This window comes from Lithobates pipiens, unplaced genomic scaffold, assembly GCF_037356315.1.
Source record: "Lithobates pipiens isolate NorthernLeopardFrog02 unplaced genomic scaffold, aLitPip1_a1.2 Scaffold_13, whole genome shotgun sequence".
Classification (NCBI taxonomy): domain Eukaryota; kingdom Metazoa; phylum Chordata; class Amphibia; order Anura; family Ranidae; genus Lithobates; species Lithobates pipiens.
The window spans coordinates 143,253,554-143,277,159 of NW_027507718.1; the positions used below are offsets into that span (position 1 = coordinate 143,253,554).

General features: G+C 46.0%; 1 protein-coding gene across 2 annotated transcripts in view; it reads left to right on the forward strand.

The window, feature by feature from the left end:
- The window catches only part of MATK (megakaryocyte-associated tyrosine kinase), a 117,071-nt gene that overhangs the window by 87,383 nt on the left and 6,082 nt on the right, over window positions 1-23,606 (forward strand). Inside the window, exons 7-8 of one of the 2 annotated variants that reach the window (XM_077475664.1) lie at window positions 8,303-8,368; window positions 21,430-21,472. In XM_077475664.1, coding sequence (XP_077331790.1) covers window positions 8,303-8,368; window positions 21,430-21,472 — 109 coding nt within the window. Of the gene's footprint in view, window positions 1-8,302; window positions 8,369-21,429; window positions 21,473-21,547; window positions 21,648-23,606 lie in introns of both variants that reach the window. The other variant, XM_077475663.1, reaches the window with a different exon arrangement.

The following is a 23,606-nucleotide window of genomic DNA, read 5'->3' on the forward strand; positions in this document are numbered from 1 at the left end:
CCAGCAACTCGCTGCTGGGCCCCAAAAATATGACACCGCTCAACCTCTTCAAACAGGGGGGTACGGGCATATAGTACGGTGTGCTTTGTTTGTACAAGGAAGTGAGCCAAATGTAGAAAAAAGGTCTGTGTGCTCGATTAAATACATAGTTTATAGAGAAATACATGGTCTACTGGTCACGTGTTTAATTCCTCCGAGTTCCATGCCTCATTCATTTTTATAAATGTGAGGTAGTCAACACTGTCGTGAGCTAGGCGAGTGCGCTTATCGGTCACGATCCCCCCGCTGCGCTGAACGTCCTTTCGGACAGGACACTGGATGAGGGGCAAGCCAACAATTCCATTGCAAATTGGGCAAGCTCTGGCCAGAGGTCAAGCCTGCCCACCCAGTAGTCCAGGGGTTCATCACTCCTCAGAGCATCCACATCGGCTGTTAACCCGATGTAGTCGGACACCTGTCGGTCTAGGCGTTCCCTGATGCTGGATCCAGATGAGACCTGTCAAAGGGTCGGCTGAAAGAATGACCTCATATCAGAAGTCACCAACACATCTTCAAACCGCCCTCTTCTTGCAGGCGCTGTTGGTTTGGTACCCGCAACTCTTTCTCTGGGAGTGGGAATTCCTCCTCTGACAGCGCACGCAAAAGCAGAATGCAGCATTTCTCGAAGCAAGGCCTGGAAGTGCTCCATTCTGACAGCCCTCTGTGATGGTGGTAACATTTCCGCCATTTTGTGTTTGTACCGGGGGTCTAAGTACGTTGCCACCCAGTACTGGTCCTTGATCCTTATGCTTTTTATACGGGGGTCCCTGTTAAAACACTGGAGCATGAAGGCCCATATTTGCACTAAACTAGAAGCGGTGTGGTTGCCTGGCTCCTGCTCATCATCCAGGATAATGTCATCCTCCTCTTTCTCCTCTCCCCATCCACGCACAACAACAGGGATCCCAGAAAGGTTTAAAGCATGCTCTTCTTGGTCCTCCTCATCCGCCCCGTCACCATTCTCCTCTGACTTCCTCTTCAGACTCCTGTTGTTGACTTGTCTCAGATAGAGTAGCCCCCCTGGGAATTCATCCAGCATTGCGACTTCTTCATCCTCCCGTTCCTGCTCCTCTATGGCTTGATCAATGACACAACGCAATGCGCGCTCCATAAAGAAGGCATAAGTTACTATGTCACTGATGGCACCATGGCTGCGACTGACCAGTTTGGTGATCTCATCAAATGGCCACAGAAGTCTGCATGCGTCGCGCATGAGCAGCCACTGGCGTGGTGAAAAAACCCCAGCTCCCCAGAACCTGTTCTGCCGCAGAGTTCGTACAGGTAGACGTTAACTGCACGTTTCTGCTGGAGCAGCCTATCAAGCATATAGAAGGTTGAGTTCCATCGCGTCGGGCAATCGCAAATAAGACATCTGACTGGCAGATTGTCTCGCCGATGAATGTCAGCAAGGCGAGCCATGGCCTTGTAAGATCTTCTGAAATGGGCCGAGATTTTCCTTGCCTGCCGCAACATGTCTTGGATCCCAGGGTATTTGACAACGAATCGCTGCACGACCAAGTTTAAGACGTGTGCCGTGCATGGCACGTGTGTAATTTTGCCCTGTTTCAATGCGCTAAGCAGATTGGCACCGTTGTCAAATACCACTTTACCAACTGTCAAATTGAGCGGTGTTAGCCACTGATCTGCCTGTGAACGCAAAGCTGAAAGGAGTGCAGGGCCAGTGTGGCTCTTGGCTTCCAGGCACAACAGATGCAGCACAGCATGGCAACGTCTCACCTGGCATGTCGAATAGGTTCTGGGGAGCTTGGGTGGCGCAGCGGAAGAGATGCTAGCAGTGGAAAAGGAGGAGTCAGTCGAGGAGGAGGATGGAGTAGGAGGAGGTGAAGAAGAGGCAGGCCTGCATGCAATCCGTGGCGAGAAAACCAAATCTACATGGGTGCCACGGGTTACATGCTTGACGGCCGTCAGAAGGTTCACCCAGTGGGCAGTAAAAGTGATATACCTTCCCTGCCTGTGTTTGCTAGACCACGTGTCTGTGGTCAGATGTATCTTGGCACCGACACTGTGTGCCAGAGATACATTCACTTGCTGCTGAACATGGCCATATAGCTATGGGATGCCCTTCTGTGAGAAATACTTCCTTCCTGGGACCTTCCATTGAGGTGTTCCAATGGCCACAAATTTTTGAAAGGCCTCCGAGTCCACCAATTTATATGACAGTAGTTGGCGGGCTATCAGTTCTGACAAGCCAGCCGTCAACCGTTGGGCAAGAGGGTTATCCGGCGTCATCATTTTTTTACGCTCGAACATTTGGCCCACGGAAGCCTGCCTTTTTGCAGAAAAACGTGAGGATGGCGTGATGGAAGGTGGAGTGGAGGACAATTGCTAGGAGAGAGGAGAAGGAGAAGTAGAAGACAAGGCTGGACGGTGAGAGCCTGGAGTGTGGCTTTGTGTGTTCCGTTGCTCCCACTGGGCTCGGTGATGGCAGCTCTTGTGCCTTCTTAAGGCGGTCGTCCCTAGGTAAGTGTTGGGCTTACCGCGACTTATGCATTGACTGCAAAGATTGCAGATGGCAACACTATTGTCAGCAGCGGACACGTTAAAAAAAGCCCACACTGCGGAGCCATGTGGCGGCGTCCTGGGAGCGCCAGATGTGACCATACATGGTTGATGCCTCGCTCCTGATACATTCGCAGTCTGCTTTGTCCCTCCTGTGCAATTTAAGTTCTTCCTGCTTCTCCTCCCTATCTGCTGGTCCATATCTCCCTCTGAACTCCCCTCCTCTTCCTCTCTTGTGGGCACCCACGTGACATCACTAGACATGTCATCATCGACGTCACCTTCCCCACCGCTATAATTAGAGATCTCAGAGTAGGCAGCAACAGCAGGGACCAACCTCCTCCTTGGGATGATCTGGGTACTGTCGTCAGACTCCTGAGTGGCGGTTGTTGCTACCTCCTCTTCCTGATCCAATGCCAAGAGTGGCTGTGCATCGGAAATGTCTTGATATGGAACGGAAAATAATTCCTGTGACTCAAGCGGAAGGTATATGGGGGTGGTGGTGGTGTTGGTGGTAGTGTCTTTGGGGGTGCACATAGCAGAGAGTGAAGAAGGGGGTGCAAATCAAGAGGATGAGGAGGGTGCAGAAGAGTAAGGCTGAGTGAGCCACTCAACCAAGTCTGGTGCGTCCTTTGACGTAATCGCATGCACCTTCTGCAATTTGCCACTTTGGCTCAAGCCTGTTGCTCCTGCCCTACCCCTACCACCCCTGCGGAAGGGCCTGCCTCTCATTTTTTAAATGACCCTGGGACAAAAGTCTCTAGAGAAGTGCAGTATGTATGTGGAAGAAGGTATATAACACCCCGCTTCAATCTGTCGTTTTTGGGGGCCACTGGTCTATCACACCAGTTATAATACATTTTTTTTATTGCGTTTGTCACTCTTTGTAGTATCGCTGCAGAACCGCTCAGCAGGCACAATGCTGCACAGTGGAAATGCGCTATACTATGCTTTCTATATGTGCAAGTATTTTATACGTGTATTACACACCTATATACTGCACACCAAATAGTACACCTATACCAGTCCTTAAAAGGACCTTTGTGGACCTAGTAGCTAGTGATTTGCAGATTGTCCCTCAGTCCCTACACTGATAAAGGACTGCTGCAGAATAGGGCAGTAATCTGCAGCACAGCCCTGCACCAGCACCCTATATATTGTACACATATACCAGTCCTTAAAAGGACCTTTGTGGACCTAGTAGCTAGTAATTTTCAGACTGTTCCTCAGTCCCTACACTGATAAAAGACTGCTGCAGAATAGGGCAGCAGTCAGCAGCAGTGCACCACAACCCTATATATTGTACACCTATACCAGTCCTTACAAGGACCTTTGTGGACCTAGTAGCTAGTGATTTGCAGACTGTCCCTCAGTTCCTACACTGATAAAAGACTGCTGCAGAATAGGGCAGCAGTCAGCAGCAGTGCACCACAACCCTATATATTGTACACCTATACCAGTCCTTAAAAGGACCTTTGTGGACCTAGTAGCTAGTGATTTGCAGATTGTCCCTCAGTCCCTACACTGATAAAAGACTGCTGCAGAATAGGGCAGTAATCTGCAGCACAGCCCTGCACCAGCACCCTATATATTGTACACCTATACCAGTCCTTAAAAGAACCTTTGTGGACCTAGTAGCTAGTGATTTGCAGACTGTAACTCAGTCCCTACACTGATAAAAGACTGCTGCAGAAACCAGCCATAATCTGCAGCACAGCCCTGCACCAGCACCCTATATATTGTACACCTATACCAGTCCTTAAAAGGACCTTTGTGGACCTAGTAGCTAGTGATTTGCAGACTGCCCCTCAGTCCCTACACTGATAAAAGACAGCTGCAGAATCGGGCAGTAGTCAAGTGTAATATTCTTTCTATATTTGGAAGAAAGTATATTATACGTGTACAACGCTATATACTGCACACCTATACCAGTGATTAAACTGACTGTCCCTGCTCCACACAGCGTCCTGTCCCTACACTGACAAAAGACAGCTGCAGAATCAGTCAGCAGTGCACTCAGCAATCACCAGCACAGCAGTGCACCAGAACCCTATATACTGTACACCTATACCAGTCCTTAAAAGGACCTTTGTGGACCTAATAGTAATAGCTAGTGATTAAACTGACTGTCCCTGCTGCACACAGCGTCCTGTCCCTCCCTACACTGACAAAAGACAGGCTGCTGCAATCACCAGCACAGCAGTGCACTGAACCCTATATACTGTACTACACCTATACCAGTCCTTAAAAGGACTTTTATGGACCTAATAGCTAGCGATTTGTGTCACTACAGTCTCTCCCTGCTCCACACAGCGTCCTGTCCCTACACTGACATAAGACAGAATGTAAAATGGCTGCCAGATCAGGTCTATTAATAAGGTAAGGGGAATGTCCAATTGTCCATGTGCTGAAATGTCTCAATTGGCTGTCCTGTACCCCATGATGGATGTGTCATCATGGGTCAAAGTTCTTTCACACTGTAAACACATATGTCCGCCGGGCGAACAGCGGCAATAGTCCGCCGATCGGGCGAATCGCGAACACGCAAAATTCGCAGCAAACCGACCGCCGGACAAACAGTTCGGCCATCCCTAGTGCCCATCATATTCAGCCACTGTGTCCATCATATTCAGCCACTAGCTTAAAACGTCTAGCTTAAAAGGAAAATACTGAAAAAAATACTAAATGTTAATATGCAATTGTTTAAATTTATTTTAGGAAAACATATTTTAAAATATCATTTTGTTGTAAATAAAATACATAAAAAAATGACCCATTTCCTTTCATTGTTAGAGATTCAGTCTAAATCTAATTTAGCCTTTTTCAACCAGGGTGCTCAGGCACCCTGGGGTGCTTTGAGGTTTCTTCAGGGGTTTCTTCAGGGGTGCCTTGGCAAAGTGCCTAAAAATTACCCAAAATTTGTATACAAACCAACATGTGGATGAAGCCTGCCTTTTAGTTACACAAAGCCACAGGTTTTCATTGTGCACCGTTACAACCTTCTAGCTGCCAGTGTCCTAACAACCAATGGCGTCATCAGCTGATGGAGGATGTCAGTTGCCTGCATAGCATCCTTGTTTGACCCTCCCCTGCCCCCTCCATCAGTATTGGAACATAAAACAGCATTGGAGTCACATTAGCTGAGTGATGGAGAAAAACTGAGAGAGAAGAGAAACATTGGTATACTAGTCAGTACCAGTTTTCAAAAGTGTATTTGCTTTGGAAGAATAAATCACCTCTAACATTAGGCATCCTATGTGTGTGGATATTGCTGCATTATGTAAAACTATTATGCCCAGTACACACAGTCGGATTTTTCAATGGGAAATGTTAGATGGGAGCTCTTGTCAGAAATTCTCCATTTTCCATCGGAATTTCCGTCACCCAAAATCCGTTGTTGGAAATTCCGATCGTGTGTACACAATTCCGACGCACAAAGGTTTACACATGTTCGGAATCAAGCAGAAGAGCCACGCGATTTCCGACCAACTTTGTGTGACTGTGTGTATGCAAGAAAGTTTGAGCCAACATCCACCGGAAAAAATGTCCAAACAATGTCCGATCATGTGTACGGGGCATAAGAATAGTTCTTACATTTTGGAATGGGGTGCCTCAAGATTGTCCATAATTTTTAAAGGGTGTCTTGACTGAAAAAAGGTTGAGAAACACTGATCTAATTGATGATAAATAATTATAATAAAAGATAATACATTTCATAAATTATCTGTTGCTGGCCTCAGAGAGTGAGAGAGAAATTTGGTCAGTTTGGTATGGATTTTGAGGGAACCTCCAAAGCATGGGGTACCCCCAAAATCCATACCAGACCCTTATCATGCAGCCCGGCAGGACAGGAAAGGGGGGATAAATGAGCGCTCCCCTCCCAGAACATACAAGGCCACACACCCTCAACATGGGGAGCTTTGGGGCAGGGGAGCTTTTCCCCACATTGCCCCTCATGCCCCAAAGCACCCACCCCCCATTATTGAGGGTGTGTGCCCTGGTATGGTCCAGGAAGGAGGGGCGCTCACTTGTCCCCCCTTTCCTGTCCTGCCAATATGGAATTTGTTGGGGGGGTTTCCTTCTGCCATGGGGTTCCCCTTCAAGATCCTCAGAACACAAGTCACACCACAAGTCAAATCATCATGATCCAACTTGGATGTGACTTCTATTCAAATAAATGTGCTCTCATAGGGAGCCATTGATTTTGACATGCCAAAAAAAAATTACCGTTTGGGGCAGCTTAATGCTGTATACAGCATTAAGCCTCATTTAGCAGCGTTAGATGTTTTTACAGCTGTAATGCCAGTCCTCAGAACGTGCTGGCCCTGGGTTTTTTTGAAGCTTGGAAATGCCTATGCCACTTATGCCACATACACACGATCAGACTATCTGGCCGCTGTCTCTGGCCGTAATTACAGGGACGTGTTGTGTGGTGACTTATATAGGGACAATGGGCAGGGTCACCGGTGATGTCCCCGCCCCTTATGATCGCACGGTCCCAGAGGATACTGGGACTGTGACATTATAAGGGGTGGGGTCCCCATTGTCCCTATATAAGTCGCCGCACAACGCGTAACTGTCATTGCGGCCAGAAACAGTGTTGAGTCAACATCTCAAGGAAGAAGAAGAGAAGGCGGCGACATCGACGACAGAAGACCGGGCCACCGCTAGTAAAAGAGCTGGAAGAAAGCGGAGGCCCAGCAAGAGGAATCAAAGAGGGGGACAAGACCCCGGAAGAGGGGGACAGGACCCCCGAAGTCGGAGGAAGACCCCTGGGCGGCGGCGGCGACAAAGAAAAAGAAAGCAGGGCTCCTCCGCTAGTAAAGAGCTAGCAGAAGATAGCGGAGAAGTCCGGCAAGAAGACCCCCCAAGATGGAAGACTACCGGAGCTGTGCAGTAAATTATTTTTAAAACCTTGTGTTGTGTTTTATTTACACTTTTTTCACCAGGTGAATTGGTAAGGGTACATTGTACCCCAAACTTATTCACATAGGGTGGGGACCGGTATCTGGGGGCCCCCTTATTAAAGGGGGCTCCCGGATTCCAATAAGCCCACAGACCCCGACAACCAATGGCCAGGGTTGTCAGGAAGAGGCCCTTGTCCTCATCAACATGGGGACAAGGTGCTTTGGGGTGGAGGGCCGCAGGGCCTCCCTACCCCAAAGCACCCCCCCCATGTTGAGGACACACGGCCTGGTATGGCTTAGGAGGGGGGTGCTCGTTTGTCCCCACCCCCTTTTATGACCGGCCAGGCTGCGTGCTCGGATAAGGGTCTGATATGGACCTTGGGGGGAACCCCCACGCTGTTTTTTCGGCGTAGGGCTTCCCCTTTAATTCCATACCAGGTGACGGGGCCAGCGAGGTGTCAATCTCGCCGCCAAAGGTGGCAACATTGACTTCCTTCGCTAGTCCCGTCTACCTGGAGCCACGTTCAAAATTAATGGACTTTCCTCCGTGTGTGGGCAAGTCTGTTCATTTCAAAAGTCTGGCAGACTCCCACCATAGTCCAGCGGTTTGTCCGCCGGAAAGGTCCGGTCTTGTGTGGGCAGGTCTGCTCGTTCGGAAAGACCTCCGCTTCAAAGTCTGGAGGTTTGTCCGTAAAAAAAAAAAATATTTGAATTTGTAAAAATGCCCTGTGTGCATGTGGGCAAAAGCTCTGAAACTTGTCAATGATCATGCCATTTTTTCTTCTCTATATCATTGCCCTTGATACAAACATGTTACATATCTTCCTTTCTTACAGCTGGATGGTTACTTAGTTTCCAGCGCTTGACTCTTGGAAAGAAGATTGGCCAAGGAGAATTTGGAGGTAAGGCCAAAAAAAATTAATTGATCATACTGTACGATTGCTTACATGTAACAGATAACAGTCATGTATTTTGTAGTTATGATTGTGCCCAGGTAAATGGGCACAGTAGCTCATAATGGCACATGTATAACAACATGGTACAACATATATGCTGCAGTGTATTCAACCTGTTCCTTTTAGTTTTCTGGAGACATACATTTAAATTTTTCAGGAGTTAAAATGTTTTTCCGATGCGTTGCGTTTTTAAAGGAGATCTTTCAACCAACATATTTTTTATGTGTTATACGTATTTAAAATAATAAATAGCATCAGTTTTAATATCTTGTCAATTACCTAAAAAAATTAGAGACACTATAATGTGCTTGTACAGTGCCTTGAAAAAGTATTCATACCCCTTGAAATTTTCCACATTTTGTCATGTTACAACCAAAAATATAAATGTATTTTATTGGGATTTTATATGATAGATCAACACAAAGTGGAAGGAAAATGATAAATGATTTAAAAAATTTTTTATGAATAAATATGTGAAAAGTGTGGAGTGCATTTGCATTCAGCCCCCGAGTCAATAATTTGTAGAACCACCTTTCGCTGCAATTACAGCTACGTGTTTTTGGGCATTTTTGCCCATTTTTCTTTGCAAAATAGCTCAAGCTCTGTCAGATTGGATGGAGAGCATCTGTGAACAGCAATTTTCAAGTCTTGCCACATATTCTCAATTGGATTTAGGTCTGGATTTTGACTGGACCATGCTAAAAGCCTATACACACGATCAGGCTTTTTGACAACAAACATGCAAATTAGCTGTTTTAAGGCAACATCCGACTGTGTGTACACTCCATCGGACAAACTTTTTTGGTTTTCATCCGACTTTAGCATCATACACACTATCAGACTTTGTACAAAGGGTGTTGGCCACGAACTTGTATTGCATACACACAGCAGGACTTTTTCAGCCAACTTTCACTAAATCACGTGGTTTTTCTGCTCTTTACCACCACCTTTGGTCAACGTCTGTATTGTTGTGTGATCTTTTGCATTGGTTCTGAGCATGCGTGTTTGTACTTTACACAAAAGTCCTATGGTTTTCTGTACACATGATCGGACTTTGCTCCATCAGGCTTTTGTTGCCGGAAAGTTTGTCTGTTTCGCACAGCCAACAAAAGTGAACATTTTTTCACTGAAAATTATTAAAGAGATTTCAGTATTGATTCTGAACAATACAGAGCTTCCACAAACTGAATAACATACCATACAAAAATGGAATGTCAAACTTTATAATTGCATAAATACAATGTGAAGAACATATTATCACAATCCGCATGGCTATAGGCCATGCTCCTGGAGTCTTTTTGCCTCTTATGTTCATCTCCAAAGTGAACTGGAAGACAGACTGCAAAATCTATACGTCTCAGTACGTCCTTCTATGCTATATCAACACAGTTGAACGGGGCTCAGAGTATGCTGAACGCTGAGGAATGTGCATCTCTCCCCTCAAGTAGTGGAAGATGCTCCATCCCCCAAAAATGCGAAATAACTCAGTCCGGACCGCTCAATACCGAAACCCCCCCCCCAAAAAGGGATGAAAGGAGGAAGAGAGAAAAGAAGGGGAAGGGAAAGGACTCTGCACTCTGGTTCATGTCAGCCAGGAGGAAACCTAGCCAGCGACAGGAGATCATTAGTCGAGTATGCGATCCATGGACCCCATGCCTTTTCAAACACCTTCAATTTATCCTGTAAGATTGCTGTCAATCATTCAACATGAGCCAGGAAGTTTATGTTTGAGTTGGTCAAATGGTATAGCTGCCGACCTTCAGTTCCTGGTAGGGATGAGCTTCGAGTTCGAGTTGAATGTAAGTTCGACTCGAATATCGGCTGTTCAATCGTTCATCGAAGATCAAAGATTATGGGCCATTCTCACCAAATTCTAGCGGCGCGTCATGGCCCATAATGCACTCTGTCATCGCAATGGTTTGATGGCTGATGATTGGCCAAGCATGCACTATGACCTGCATGCTTTGGCCGACCATAGCGTCGTAAGCAAACAGAGCAGGGTGTCTTTGGCCAATTACGGCTCAGAGGATTAAGTACACGCCCCACTTTATATAAGGCCGCCTGCAGGACGGACGTGTGTAGTGTGTTCCGGCGTTGAGAGAGAGAGAGAGAGAGAGAGCGTGTCATTTAATTTAGATAGATTGAGCAGACAGCGCCAGTATATTTAGTGTGTATATATATATATATATATATATATATATATACACATATATATATATATATATATATATATATATATATATATATATATATATATATATACTGTATACAGTTTAGGTGTAGAGCATTCCTGGACTGGTGTACTGTTCCTAATATACTACAGGCAGGCAGTTCATTCAGTTAGCTGCAGTATATTCAGTATCTTGTTCTTCATAGTATGTTAGGTTGAATAAAGACACCAGTCCATCCAGTTCAACCTGAGTGAGTGTCTACAATTGTCCCTATCCCTGTACATTGCACACTCATGTCAGTCTCTACCCTCAAGGAGCCTTCAATCCAAGGACCCCATTCATATACTAGGGCCAATTTTTGACAGAAGCCAATTAACCTACCTGCATGTCTTTGGATTGTGGGAGGAAACCAGAGTACCCAGAGGAAACCCACGCAGGCACAGGGAGAACATGCAAACTCCAGGCAGGTAGTGTCGTCAGGGCTGGATTAACGTAGGGGCTATTGGAGCTGCAGCTCCAGGCCCCTACCTCAATATAGGCCCAGCCACCCAAAAAGGACATGGAAAGCAATGGGTCAACGGGAAGAGATCTCCCCTGATGGGCCCTGAATACCACATGCACCGCCTGGGCAGAGTGGTGGGATTGTTAATGGGCACTGCATGAGCAGTCCTAACAGAAGCCTGGGGCATGCCAATGCAGGGCTATTACAGAAGTCTGGGGCTTCCATGTTAGGCCTGCGCACTTTTGAGTTTGGGCGCATGCCAGCACAGGCTCTTGGAAAGCAGAAGGGTGCCCAATAAAAGGCTCACCAAAATCCTCAGCACCAAGCACATGATGCTATTAATCTGGCCCTGATTGTCGTGGTTGGGATTCAAACCAGCGACGCTTCTTACTGCTAACCACTACACCATTGTGCTGCCCATAAATTATGTTCTGTTCTGTTCTGTTCCTAATATACTACAGGCAGGCAGTTTAATCAGTTAGCTGCAGTATATTCAGTACTGTATCCTGTACAGCTAGATCTCGCTGCAGATTGTTCCTGTTGTTCTGTTCCTAATATACTATAGGCAGGCAATTCATTCAGTTAGCTGCAGTATATTCAGTATACTGTACCCAGTTTATCTAGATCTCGCTACAGACTGTTCCTGTTGTTCTGTTACTTATATACTACAGGCAGGCAGTTCATTCAGTTAGCTGCAGTATAGTCAGAATACTGTATCCAGTTTAGCTAGATTGAGGAAGGCAGTAATGTGCGCTCAGAGAGAGGAGATGCCCAAGAAAGACAACAAACTGGCAGTCATGTTCCCCCAGCTGCAGCATACTGCCAGGTTTTCTCCAGTGACGAGGAGGGAGGGGATTATGAGGTCACTGACTCTACTTGGGTGTCTGATAGGAGAGAGGAGGAGGAGTCACATCTCCAATGAGGCTGGTTGCCCTCCAGGGGTCAGCTTAAGGGCAGCCAACCGATTGCATCACACCGCAGATCTCCGCATGTGCAGGGCGCTGCTCACTGCACATTTTTCCAAAAGTTTTTTGATGTGGGCCTTTTTTGAGACGGCAGCAGATAGCACCATTGCTGTTTGCAACATATTTCTGAGGCGTATCAAGCGTGGCCAAAACAGCAGCCTCTTAGGCACCACATGCTTAACCAGACATATGTCGTCCCATGCAGTCCTTTGGCAAGCGTACTTAAAAGACCCACACCAAAGAACAAGGCCGAGCTCTCCTTGCTGCTCATCAGCTGGGATCTCCAACCCCCCTACACCTTCAGTTCTCTGAAACCTGCACTGAGAGGAATGAAGGTGTAGAATTAGGTGTGCCAAGTACTTGTAGGAAATATGCTATTGCTACACCAATGTTTGATTGTAGCAGGCAAATTTCCCTACCCCAGTTGCTAAACCGCTGAAAGAAATTCGGTCCCAGCCATCCACATGCCCAGTGGCTGAATGCTAGCTTGGCTAAATTGCTAGCACTCCAACTGCTGCCTTTTCAGCTGGTAGACTCCTTTCCTGAATTTGTGGAATGTGTGGTACCTCAGTGGCAGGTTCCCAAATGCCACTTTTTTTCATGGAAGGCGATTCTGGCTCTCTACCGGCACATGAAAGGCAAGTTTTTGGCCTCGCTGGACAGGGCGGTCAGTGGTAAGGTGCATATTACTGCTGACTCACGGTGCACTGGTGACCCTGCTGGCAGCTGGGAAGGATGCAGGACAGGGTGAAATATTGTTAGAGCTTGTTCCACCATGCCTCCAAAATGCTACTAGTGGTGATTCTGACACACCTCTCTCCTCCACCCCTTCCTCTTCTTCCTCCATGGCCTCTACCTCTATAGATTTGTCCTCTGAACCAGTGGTGCTCCGTAGGCGTTCAAGGGGCTATGCAAGCACTAATGCAAAAAGATGCCATGCGGTGCTTGAGCTGGTGAGCTTAGGGGACAGTATCCACACTGGGGCAGAGATTCTGTCTACTCTGAAAGGGCAGGCTCAGAGGTGGTTGATGCCACGCCAGCTTCAGGCAGGAATGGTGGTTTGTGACAATGGCACCAACCTCCTCTCCGCCCCCTCTGACACGGAAAACTTCACCCATGTTCCCTGTTTGGCTCATGTCCTTAATTTGGTGGTGCAGCAGTTCTTGTGCAGGTACCCGTGCATACAGGATCTCCTGAGGCAGGCCAGGAAAGTCTGTGTGCATTTCCGCCGGTCATATAATGCCAGTGCTCGGCTGGCTGACCTCCAAAATGAATACAATCTGCCTAGGAACCGCCTGTGACATGCCCACCAGATGGAACTCAATGTTGGCCATGCTGTAGCGGCTGCACATGCAACAGAGGGCCATCAATGAGTACCTGTGCGAGTATGGCACCAGGACAGGGTCAGGGGAGCTTGGCTTTTTTTTCACCATGCCAGGAGCTCATGATGAAGGATGCATGCACTGTCCTGTCACCATTTGAGGAGTCCATGAGGATGGTAACTAGTGACAGTGCATGCATCAGTGATACTGTCCCTCTTCTCTACCTGTTGGAGCACACACTGCGTGGAATAATGGACAGGGCACTTGAGGCAGAACAGCGGGAGGAAGAGGAGGACTTTCTTTACCTCTCAAGGCACCCTTTATCCAGACCGTGTTCCTGCGGGCCCGCCGATCACACAGGAAGAGGAGGAGGATTATGTCAGCATGGAGGTGGAGCCTAGCACTCAGCATCAGTAGCAGTCTTCAAGGGAATGTTTACAGTCCACAGAAACCCATGGACTTGTACGTGGCTGGGAGGAGGTGGCTGCGGATCAGGTTGTCCTTAGTGACCCAGAGGACACCCGACCAAATGCCTCAGCAAATCTACACTGCATGGCCTCTCTGATCCTGCAAAGTCTGTGAAAGGACCCTCGGATTCGTGGTATCAAGGAGAGGGATCATTACTGGCTGGCAACCCTCCTTGATCCACGTTACAAGGGTAAGGTTGCAGAACTTATCCAGCCGTTGCAGAGGATGAAAAATTTTTGGGAAACTGCCTTGCAGAAAGGTTTGTGCAACGCGTTTCCAGAGACTGGGAGGTTACAAATTTCTGGTCCTGGACAACGTTTGGCTGAGGCTTCGGTCAGTCACAGCAGGAGCGGTAGAGAAGGTGGCCATCTGACAGATGCGGTCAGACAGTTTTTTAGCCCGCAGCCCCAAGGTCTGATCGGCTCCAGCAAACATCGCCAGCGTCTAATTTACATGGTGCAGAAATACCTAGGGGCAAGATCAGACTTGGAGACCTTTGCAACCAAAAATCGTTTCGGTTACTGGGTCTTGCGGATGGATCACTGGCCAGAGCTTGCACAGTATGCAATTGAGCTACTGGGCTGTCCTGCACCCAGCGTTCTTTCGGACTGTCCCCCGACTCGGTTGATCGCTCAACTAGAATATCTGTGATGGGTTGCATGCAGTGTTGTGGCACCAGCACCAGTGCTTAAAGCCCCATTTTTTTGCCCCTGTTCAACAGGGGTGTGTAATTACAATTTTTGATCTAATATTTCACAGCAGGGCCTGTTCCTGCGCCCACCAAGAGTAACTGTGAGGGCTTACAGTGTTGTAGCAACACCACCAAAGGCCCAATTTTTTTGACCCTGGTCAACAGGGGCATGTATTTACAATTCTTGATATAATATTTCACAGCAAGGACCGTTCCAGCGCCCACCAAGAATAACTATGAGGGCTTTAAGTGTTCTGGTACCACCAACACCCAAGGCCCAAATTTCTGCAGATATATGTATATAGGGAAGGGCCCTACTTTCAAACATCTGACTTACAAATGACTCCTACTTACAAACAAGGAAGACAACAGGAAGTGAGATGAAATCTACCCCTAGGAAGGGAAATTCTCTCCTGTAAGAGTTAATATGGGAAAAAGTTTCTCCTCCATTAATGCTTCATCACCAATCCTTGTTTCCCTAAAAAACCCAAATTTTCAAAATCCAATTGTCATTGGGACAGAAAGTGAGGTGAAATATTCAGAATAGGGACACAGACAACAAAACAAATGTATCAGGGGTGATAACCCCTCTCTATGTTTTCCAAAAAGCTTAAAAATAGATTTTTTGGCTGGAGCTACACTTACAAAATGTACCTGTTCCAAATTACAAACAGATTAAACTTAAGAACAAACCTACAGTCCCTGTCTTTCTTGGGACCACCCGTATACTGCTGTTCAGAGTATATAGGGCCTGGGGGCCCCACGCCTTTTCTTTTTTTTAATTTGGGTGCGGGGTTCCCCTTGATATCCATAGAAGAACCAAAGGGCCTGGTAATGGACTGGGGGGGTTACCCATGCCATTTTTCTCAATCATTGTCATTCATATTGCCGGGACCCGACATTACATTACAGCCGCAAGCAGTTTTAAATGACTTTTATTCCTTTAGAAATGTAACTTTGTGCAGGGACTGTTCTAAACACGGGAAACACATGCCACTTTAGAGGAATACAATAGACACCCCCAGGTATTATATTTAAAGGAATATTTCACTTTTATGTTTTCACTATAAGCATCATTAAAATCACTGCTCCTGAAAAAACTTCAGTTTTTAAAACTTTTTTTGCATGTCCTCTGGGGCAGGACCCGGGTCCCCAAACACTTTTTAGGACAATAACTTGCATATTAGCCTTTAAAATTCGCACTTTTGATGAACACACGTTCGAGTCCCATAGACTTTAACGGTGTTCAAAAGGTCACACAAACTTTCGGCCCATTCATATGTTCTGGATGCAAACCGAACTTGGGGGTGTTCGGCTCATCCCTGGTTCCTGGCTATTTTCATTTTAAACAATTATAAAGGTGAGGAGCTGTCTCTAAGTTTTAGAGGCCTCCTCAACCTTACATCCCAGTAACTCATGGTTTGGGGACGTGGTCAGGTTAATTTGAGTAAAAAATTGAATTGTAAACTCTGATCCAGAACCGCTGTACCTTGGGGTATTGCCATCTCATGTGGTAGGCCATCCTTTCCTGCTCACAGCCCCAAAAACACATAGAGGAAGCCCCTGGGACAAAACTGGCCAGTACCAAATACCACCTCAGTAATACCTTATAGTTGGTTTCTACAATAGTGTGTAGATGAGTGACCTTGAAGCTGAAGCTGCTAGTACTATCGAGTGCCATTCCTTAAGTTCCAGGGTTTCCTGGATATCCTGTTCCCATCTAGCCATATAGTACAGTTTTACTGAGGTATATGCTAGAATAGTATATATTTCAGATATATGACCTCTAATTCTATCATATCGACGACACATACAGGTTTTCTTCTAAGATTGTCCTGTATTTGGCTACATCCATCTTCCCATCAACTCTGGCTAGCTTCCCTGAAAAAAGCAACCCTATAACATAATGCTGCCACCACCATGTTTCACAGTGGGTGTGGTGTATTCAGGGTGATATGCAGTATTAGTTTTCCACCACACATAGCGTTTTGCTTTTAAGCCAAAATGCTTCATTTTGGTGTCATCTAAGCATGGTACCTACCTACATGTTTGCTGTGTCCCCCACATGGCTTCTTGCAAACTACAAATGGAACTTTTGTATAGCTTTCTTTCAACAATGATTTTCTTCTTGCCACTCTTCTATAAAGGCCAAATTTGTGGAGTGCATGACTAATAGTTGTCCTTTGGACACATTTTCCCACCTGAGCTGTGGATTTCTGCAGCTCCTTCAGAGTTACTGTGGGCCTCTTGACTGCTTCTCGCAAGGAGGCAAGTAATGCTTTCCTTGCCTGGTCAGTTTAGGCGGACAGTAGGTTTACAGTTGTGCCATACTCTTTCAATTTTTGGATGATGGATTTAACAGTGCTCTGTGAGATGTTCAAAGCTTGGGATATTTTTTTATAACCTAACCCTGCTTTAAACTTCTCCACAACTTTATCCCTGACCTGTCTGGTGTGTTCCTTGGACTTCTTTATGCTGTTTGTTTACTAAGGTTCTCTAGAAAACTTCTGAGGGCTTCACAGATAGCTGTGTTTATACCAGTGGTTACTGGGGAAGTTTTAGGGTGGGAGGCCGCCAAACCCACCCCTCATTTTTGAACTCTCCCACCCCTTTTAGCATCCACCCACTCCATCCCCTGTATTACACTTGCTTCCACCCATAGTGTCAGGAGTATACAGCTCAGCATCACAGGACAGAGTATACAGCCCCAGAATCTCAGGACAGAGTATACAGTCCCAGACTAACAGCAGAGTATACAGCTCAGAATTACAGCAGAGTATACAGCCCAAAATCACAGCTTAGTATACAGCTCAGACTCACAGCAGAGTAAACAGCCCAGAATCACAACAGAGTATACAGTTATAAATTAATGCTTGGCTTGTACGCAGTTACAATGAACAGGCTAAAGTTGATCTAAATAAGTACATTGAATTACCCAGAAGCATTCAACTTCTGTGATCACAAAATAGTCTTATAAATCTTGGGACTGATAGAAAGTATGAGCTAGCTTGATTTTTTTTATGTTCCAAAAATAAAATATCCTGTGAAGATGATGCTTTTGTGGATCAGAATTTTGTGATGATGGAAAGGAAATCTCTATAAGGAGAGGACTCAGAGGAGAAACTTAATTCTCCAATTCTAGTGAAAAAAAAAAGCTCAGCTCGGGCCGTGCGTTCCACTGATGTCACTTTCGGTTTATCACTGACACAGATAAACTGGAAGTGACGCCGTAACTTCGAGGGAAAACACCACCCATGTTCTAGGGCGGTGTCATTCAAAAGACAGGCATCCATAACAACACTATGGATGGGAGCAATACGGCGCAATGGATTGCGCCACAAGGCAGAGCTAAACAGATCAAATGAAGTGTCTCGTCTGCAATCATGGGATTGCACAGACATCATGATTCCCATGGTGCATTGTGTCCGGCGCCCGAACATAGTGCACTTAAAGGACCTTTATTATTATTTTTGTTTTTGAAAGGGCCCATTTTTTATGTGACTGCCTAGGAGGCAGGGGGGGGGGGGGCGGCTATGGACGGCCGCCACTGATTTACACTGATTAAATTACACACAGGTGGACTCTATTTACTAATTAGATGACTTCTGAAGGCAATTTGTTCCACTAAATTTTCATTAGGGGTATCAGAATAAAGGGGGCTGAATACAAATACAAAATCTTTTCACATATTTATTTGTAAAAAAAATTGAAAACCATTTATCTTTTTCCTTCCACTTCACAATTATGTACCATTTTGTGTTGGTCTATCAAATAAAATCCTAATAAAATACTTTTATGTTTTGGTAGTAATATGACAACATGAGGAAAATTTCCAGGGGTATGAATACTTTTTCAAGGCACTGTATGTGAAATCCACCAACAAACTAGGGCAGAGACAATCAGAGGGCAGAGATCATCGGTGCTGGCAGACACTACAGGGGCAAATGTATCAGTGAAGTGGAAAAAAGCAGACAGGAGGAACTGGCTTTCAATTTAAAGAGGAAGTAAACCCTGATGGGTTTACTTCCTCTTTTTTTCCCTGCAAAGGTAAAGCATAATGGACTACTATGCATCGCATAGTAGCTCATTATGTGTCACTTACCTGACACAGGAGCCAGCGAAGTCGCCGCTGTCACCTGTAGTCCGCCGCATCCATCTTGGTTGTGGCGTCTCTCGCAGCTCCGACGAATGACAGCGGAGAAGCCGCGATGACGTCACTCCCGCGCATGCGCACGGGAGTCGCGTCTCGGAGCTCCGACGCTGCCATTCGCCGGAGCCGCGATGACGTCACTCCCGCGCATGCGCACGGGAGTAGACAAATTTGGCAAATCCATTCTTGGACTTGCCGCATTTAGTGCGCCTGCGCGCCGCTGTCTACGGCGCATGCGCCGTAGACAGCGGTGCCCATTTTCGGGCAAATATCTCCTAAACCATATAGGTTTAGGAGATATTACTTGGACCTACAGGTAAGCCTTAATCTAGGCTTACCTGTAGGTCAAAGTTGTTTGGAAGGGTTTACTTCCATTTTAATAATCATTAAATATATTTGTGACAGTAGGGAGGTCTGATGAACTCCAAATGGAGCAGAGACTTGTAGAGTGGGAGAAATATCGTTGTATCTCTGGAGTGAATCCCCTTTTTAATGCATGCCAATTTTCTCTTGGCTTTGCTTGCAGAAGCCTAGCATTGCATGTCATTGTTGAGCTTGCTATCTACTAGGACCACTGGGTCCTTTTCCATCCTAGATTCCTGCAGAGGAACACTTCCCCCTAGCCAGTAACTTGCGTTTGTATTTTTGGCATCCAAATGCATTACCTTACATTTTTCAACAATAAACCTCATTTGCCATGTAGTTGCCCACCCTGCTATTTTGTTTAGGTCTTGTTGAAGGGTTTCCACATCCTGCATAGAAGTTATTGCCCTGCTTAACTTGGTATTGTCTGCAAATACTGAAATTGAGCTGTTTATCCCATGCTCTAGATCGGGGTAGGCAACCTCGGCCCTCCAGCTGTGGTGAAACTACAAATCCCATCATGTCTCTGCCTCTAGGAGTCATGCCTGTGATTGTTAGGGTCTTGCAATGTCTCATGAGACTTGTAGTTTCAAAACAGCTGGAGGACCGAGGTTGCCTACCCCTGCTCTAGATCATTTATGAATAAATTAAACAGGATTGGTCCCAGGACAGATCCTTAGGGGACCCCACTTTCCACACCAGACCTTACTGAGTACTTAACATTTATTACCACCCTTTAGGCTCACCCCTGTAGCCAGTTTTCAATCCAGGTACTCACCCTATTGTCCATGCCGACAGACCGCAGTTTGTACAGTAAACGCTTGTGGGGAACTGTATCAAATGCCTTTGCAAAATCCATATACACCACATCTACATGCCTTCCTCTATCCAAATGGCAGCTCACTTCTTCATAGAAGGTTAATAGATTGGTCTGGCAAGAACGATTCTTCATTAATCCATGCTGATTACTGCGAATGATACGGTTTTCATTACTAAAATCTTGTATGTAGCACCTTATCATCCCCTCCAGTAACTTGCAGACTATTGATGTTAGGCTAACTGGCCTGTAGTTCCCAGGGATATGTTTCCCCCATTTTTGAAATATTGGTGCCACGATGGCTTCTCAGAAGGGCAGTCAATCAGGATGGTACCCCGGAAAACAATGTCAATCTCTATTGTAGCTGCAATGAACAGGCCATCAAGCATGCAGCCCAGCAGGTCAGGAAGGGGAAGGATAAGCGAGCGCCCCCCCCCCTGAACTATACCAGGCCACATGCCCTCAACATGGGGGTGGGGGTGGGTGGTAATCAGAATCTGGAAGCCCCCTTTAACAAGGGGGCCCCCAGATCCTGCACCCCCTTGTGACCGTTGCATGCTGGGTGACATAGCCAAGTGACCCCGTCCCTATTTGTAGCAGCCACAAAATTCAATTCATCTTTGTAATGGTAAGATTATTTGTGTTTCTTCTTTACTAAACTGAGACTGTGAGCTTTCTGGACTGGTGCTTTTTCTAACTAGAAGTAATGAGTATCTTTGGCTTTAAATTATATTATCCTTGTTTGTTAAATAAAAATATGTGGCATTTAATATGTACCGTATTTTGCGCTCCACAAGACACACCTTTTTTCCCCAAAAAAAGGAGGTGAAATGTCTGTGCATCTTATGGAGCGAATATTGACCCGAAGCCGCCATGTTAAAATAGTTGGGCCAGAGGCACGGCTGTGGCGGCTGGCCGCCAACTAGCTGACGCTGTTGTATTCTGGGAGTTGTAGTCTACTCCGCGCATGCTCAAGCTCCCAGTGGGTGAAGAATCAGGGCAGCACAGCAAGGGAACTACAACTCCCAGGATCTTGGAGGCAGGGCATGGGAGTCGAGACTTGGGACCGATGTGACTGGCTCGGGCTGCAACTTTGCTTGATCCCAGGACAGGAGCATCACCTTTCCCCAGGACTGGAGGAGACCATGCAAGGACCTGCTGAGCTGGCACTAGCAGCTGCTATCACTGAGGTAAGAGACCCTTACATCCCCAGGGCCAGCTGACACCCACATCCCATCTATCTCCCTCATATACACCCCATTTACTCTGCTCCAGTGTCCACCCAGTAACCTCAAAATAGCCCTCAACACTGTAGGTTCTGCTGGGAGTTGGCCATGGTCTGTTGGTCCTGCTGGTCTGTGTGTCCAACTGGCCACTCACTTGTTGGTCCTGCTGGGATCTGGCCATGGCCTGTGGCTTACAGGCCATGGCCATCTCCCAGCAGGACCTACAGGTCAGCAGCCAGCAGGACCCACAGGTCCCCAGCCAGCTCCCAGCAGGACCCGCAGCCATTTGGCTCAGAATATTTTTTTTCTTGCTTTTCTCCTTTAAATCCTAGGTGCGTCCAATGGTCAGGTGCATCTTATGGAGCGAAACATACGGTAATTATACTCCAAATGTGTGTACATCTGCATATGCTATACTTTAGAGTTTGTGATCTTTTGCTTTTTCCTCAGATGTTCTGGAAGGTGAATATATGGGACAACCTGTAGCCATTAAAAACATTAGGTGCGACATTACTGCAAACAGTTTCTTGACAGAAACTGCTACAATGACGTGAGTGTAATATTTTTAAATGATCAAGAAGTAGGTTAAACATTTAGCAACGTTTGTAACAAAGTGCTATGCTCTCAAATAGTGCTCAGTAGGTTGGGGGCTTACCTCGTCCAGCATAGGAACAGAACCGCCGCTTTATCCTTAAGATGTTATGCCATGAGTGACTTGTATCAGCGGGGAGCTGAAGCCTCAAGGGACCTTGGGAGGGTACCAGCTAGATTGCTTGGTGTAGAGGTGATCTGGAGCTGTCACACCGGGAGCCGTCTACCTCTGCCAATCAGAACGCATTTCGTAAGCTAAGTCATGCCTCCTTCGCCAGCTGACGGAGGCGTGGCTTAGATTCCGAAACGCGTTCTGATTGGCCAACACAGCAGTAGGTGGCTTCTCGGTGTGACAGCTCCAGATCACCTCCATACCAAGCAATTCAGCCGGTGTCCTCCCGAGATCCCTCAAGGCTTCAGCTCCCCACTGACACAAGGCCCTCGTGGCATAACATCCCAAGGATACAGTGGCGGCTCTGTTCCTCAGCTGGATGGGGTAAACCTCAACCTACTGAGGACTATGTGAGTGCATAACACTTTGTTATAAACTTTGCTTTTTAATAAAACATTCAATTCTGCGTTAGTACTGCCCTGGTGCCTCTTTTTCTTTCTCCTGCTTCCCCTTCCCCTGCGCCCGAAGAAGCCTCGCAACAGTCTGCATCATTCACATTAAAGACACATTTAAAGGGGTTCACCCCTTTGTATCAAGACTGACTTTCTTGCAGTTTTTATTTGCATTTTTATTTTCACATTTTTTATTCAACATATTCTATTCCTTTTAATGTCCTTTTTATCACTAATTATACTCAAGAGTGAGTTGGCTTTTCATCACTCTTGCAAACATTAGGTTTTTTACATCAGAATAAACTCTGATGGTTCTTCCGACGGAGTTCCGCTGAAACGGACTTGCCTACACACGATCACAACAAAGTCCGATAGTTTAGAATGCGGTGATGTAAAACACATACGACGGGACTAGAAAAAGGAAGTTCAATAACCAGTAGCCAGTAGCTGCTCTTGCGTCGTTTTTGGTCCGTCTGAACATTATACAGACGAATGATTTTTCAGATAGAAATTGATTCTGTCGGAAAGATTTAAAACTTTCTATTTTTAGGTCCATCATAATTTTTGTGAAAAAAAGTCAGCTGAAGCCCACACACGATCGGAATATCCGATGAAATTATTCCGTCTGACTTTTTCTGCCGGAAAGTCCGACCGTGTGTACACAGCATCACACTATCTTTTTTTGTATGTGTGTTTTTCTTTTGTTTTATGTTAAACATTTAGAGATACTTTCACTTTCAACAGTGTTTAAGAGTTTCTAATTAGTATTTTATAGAAAAGTGTTCTATTTTGGGCTACATTTTCACTTTTTTATTAATGTTTTAATGCAATCAGGCAGAGCATCAGATAAAAAATTGAAATGGTCATTTGCTAGATTCCCAGAATTTGTTTACAGTCATAATATTCTTCCTTAAATTAAATTATTGTTATACATAAACTTGTAATCCTACAGTATCCCTGCTCATTGTTTAATTTCTGGTGTCATGTCATGGAGAGTGGAGACTAACATAAATATATATAACAGTCTGAACCATCATACATTTAAATAATATGAGACTACATATGTAAACTTCAGTTAGAACCCCCAGTGGGTTAATCCCCCAAAAAGATAGTTCCAAGTTCCAAACAGATATCACAGAAAAATTCAAACACAATGGCTCATTGAGGAGAAATATTTGGATACCCCTTAGTACCTTAAAGCGGGAGTTGGCCAGGAGTCCGCCGTTTTTTTTTTTTTAAAGCCAGGAGCTACAAATACTGCAGCTGCTGACTTTTAAAATAATGACACTTACCCGCCCAGTGCGCCCGCGATGTCGGCACCCGAAGCCGATCTCTCGATCGTCTCTCGGGTGCT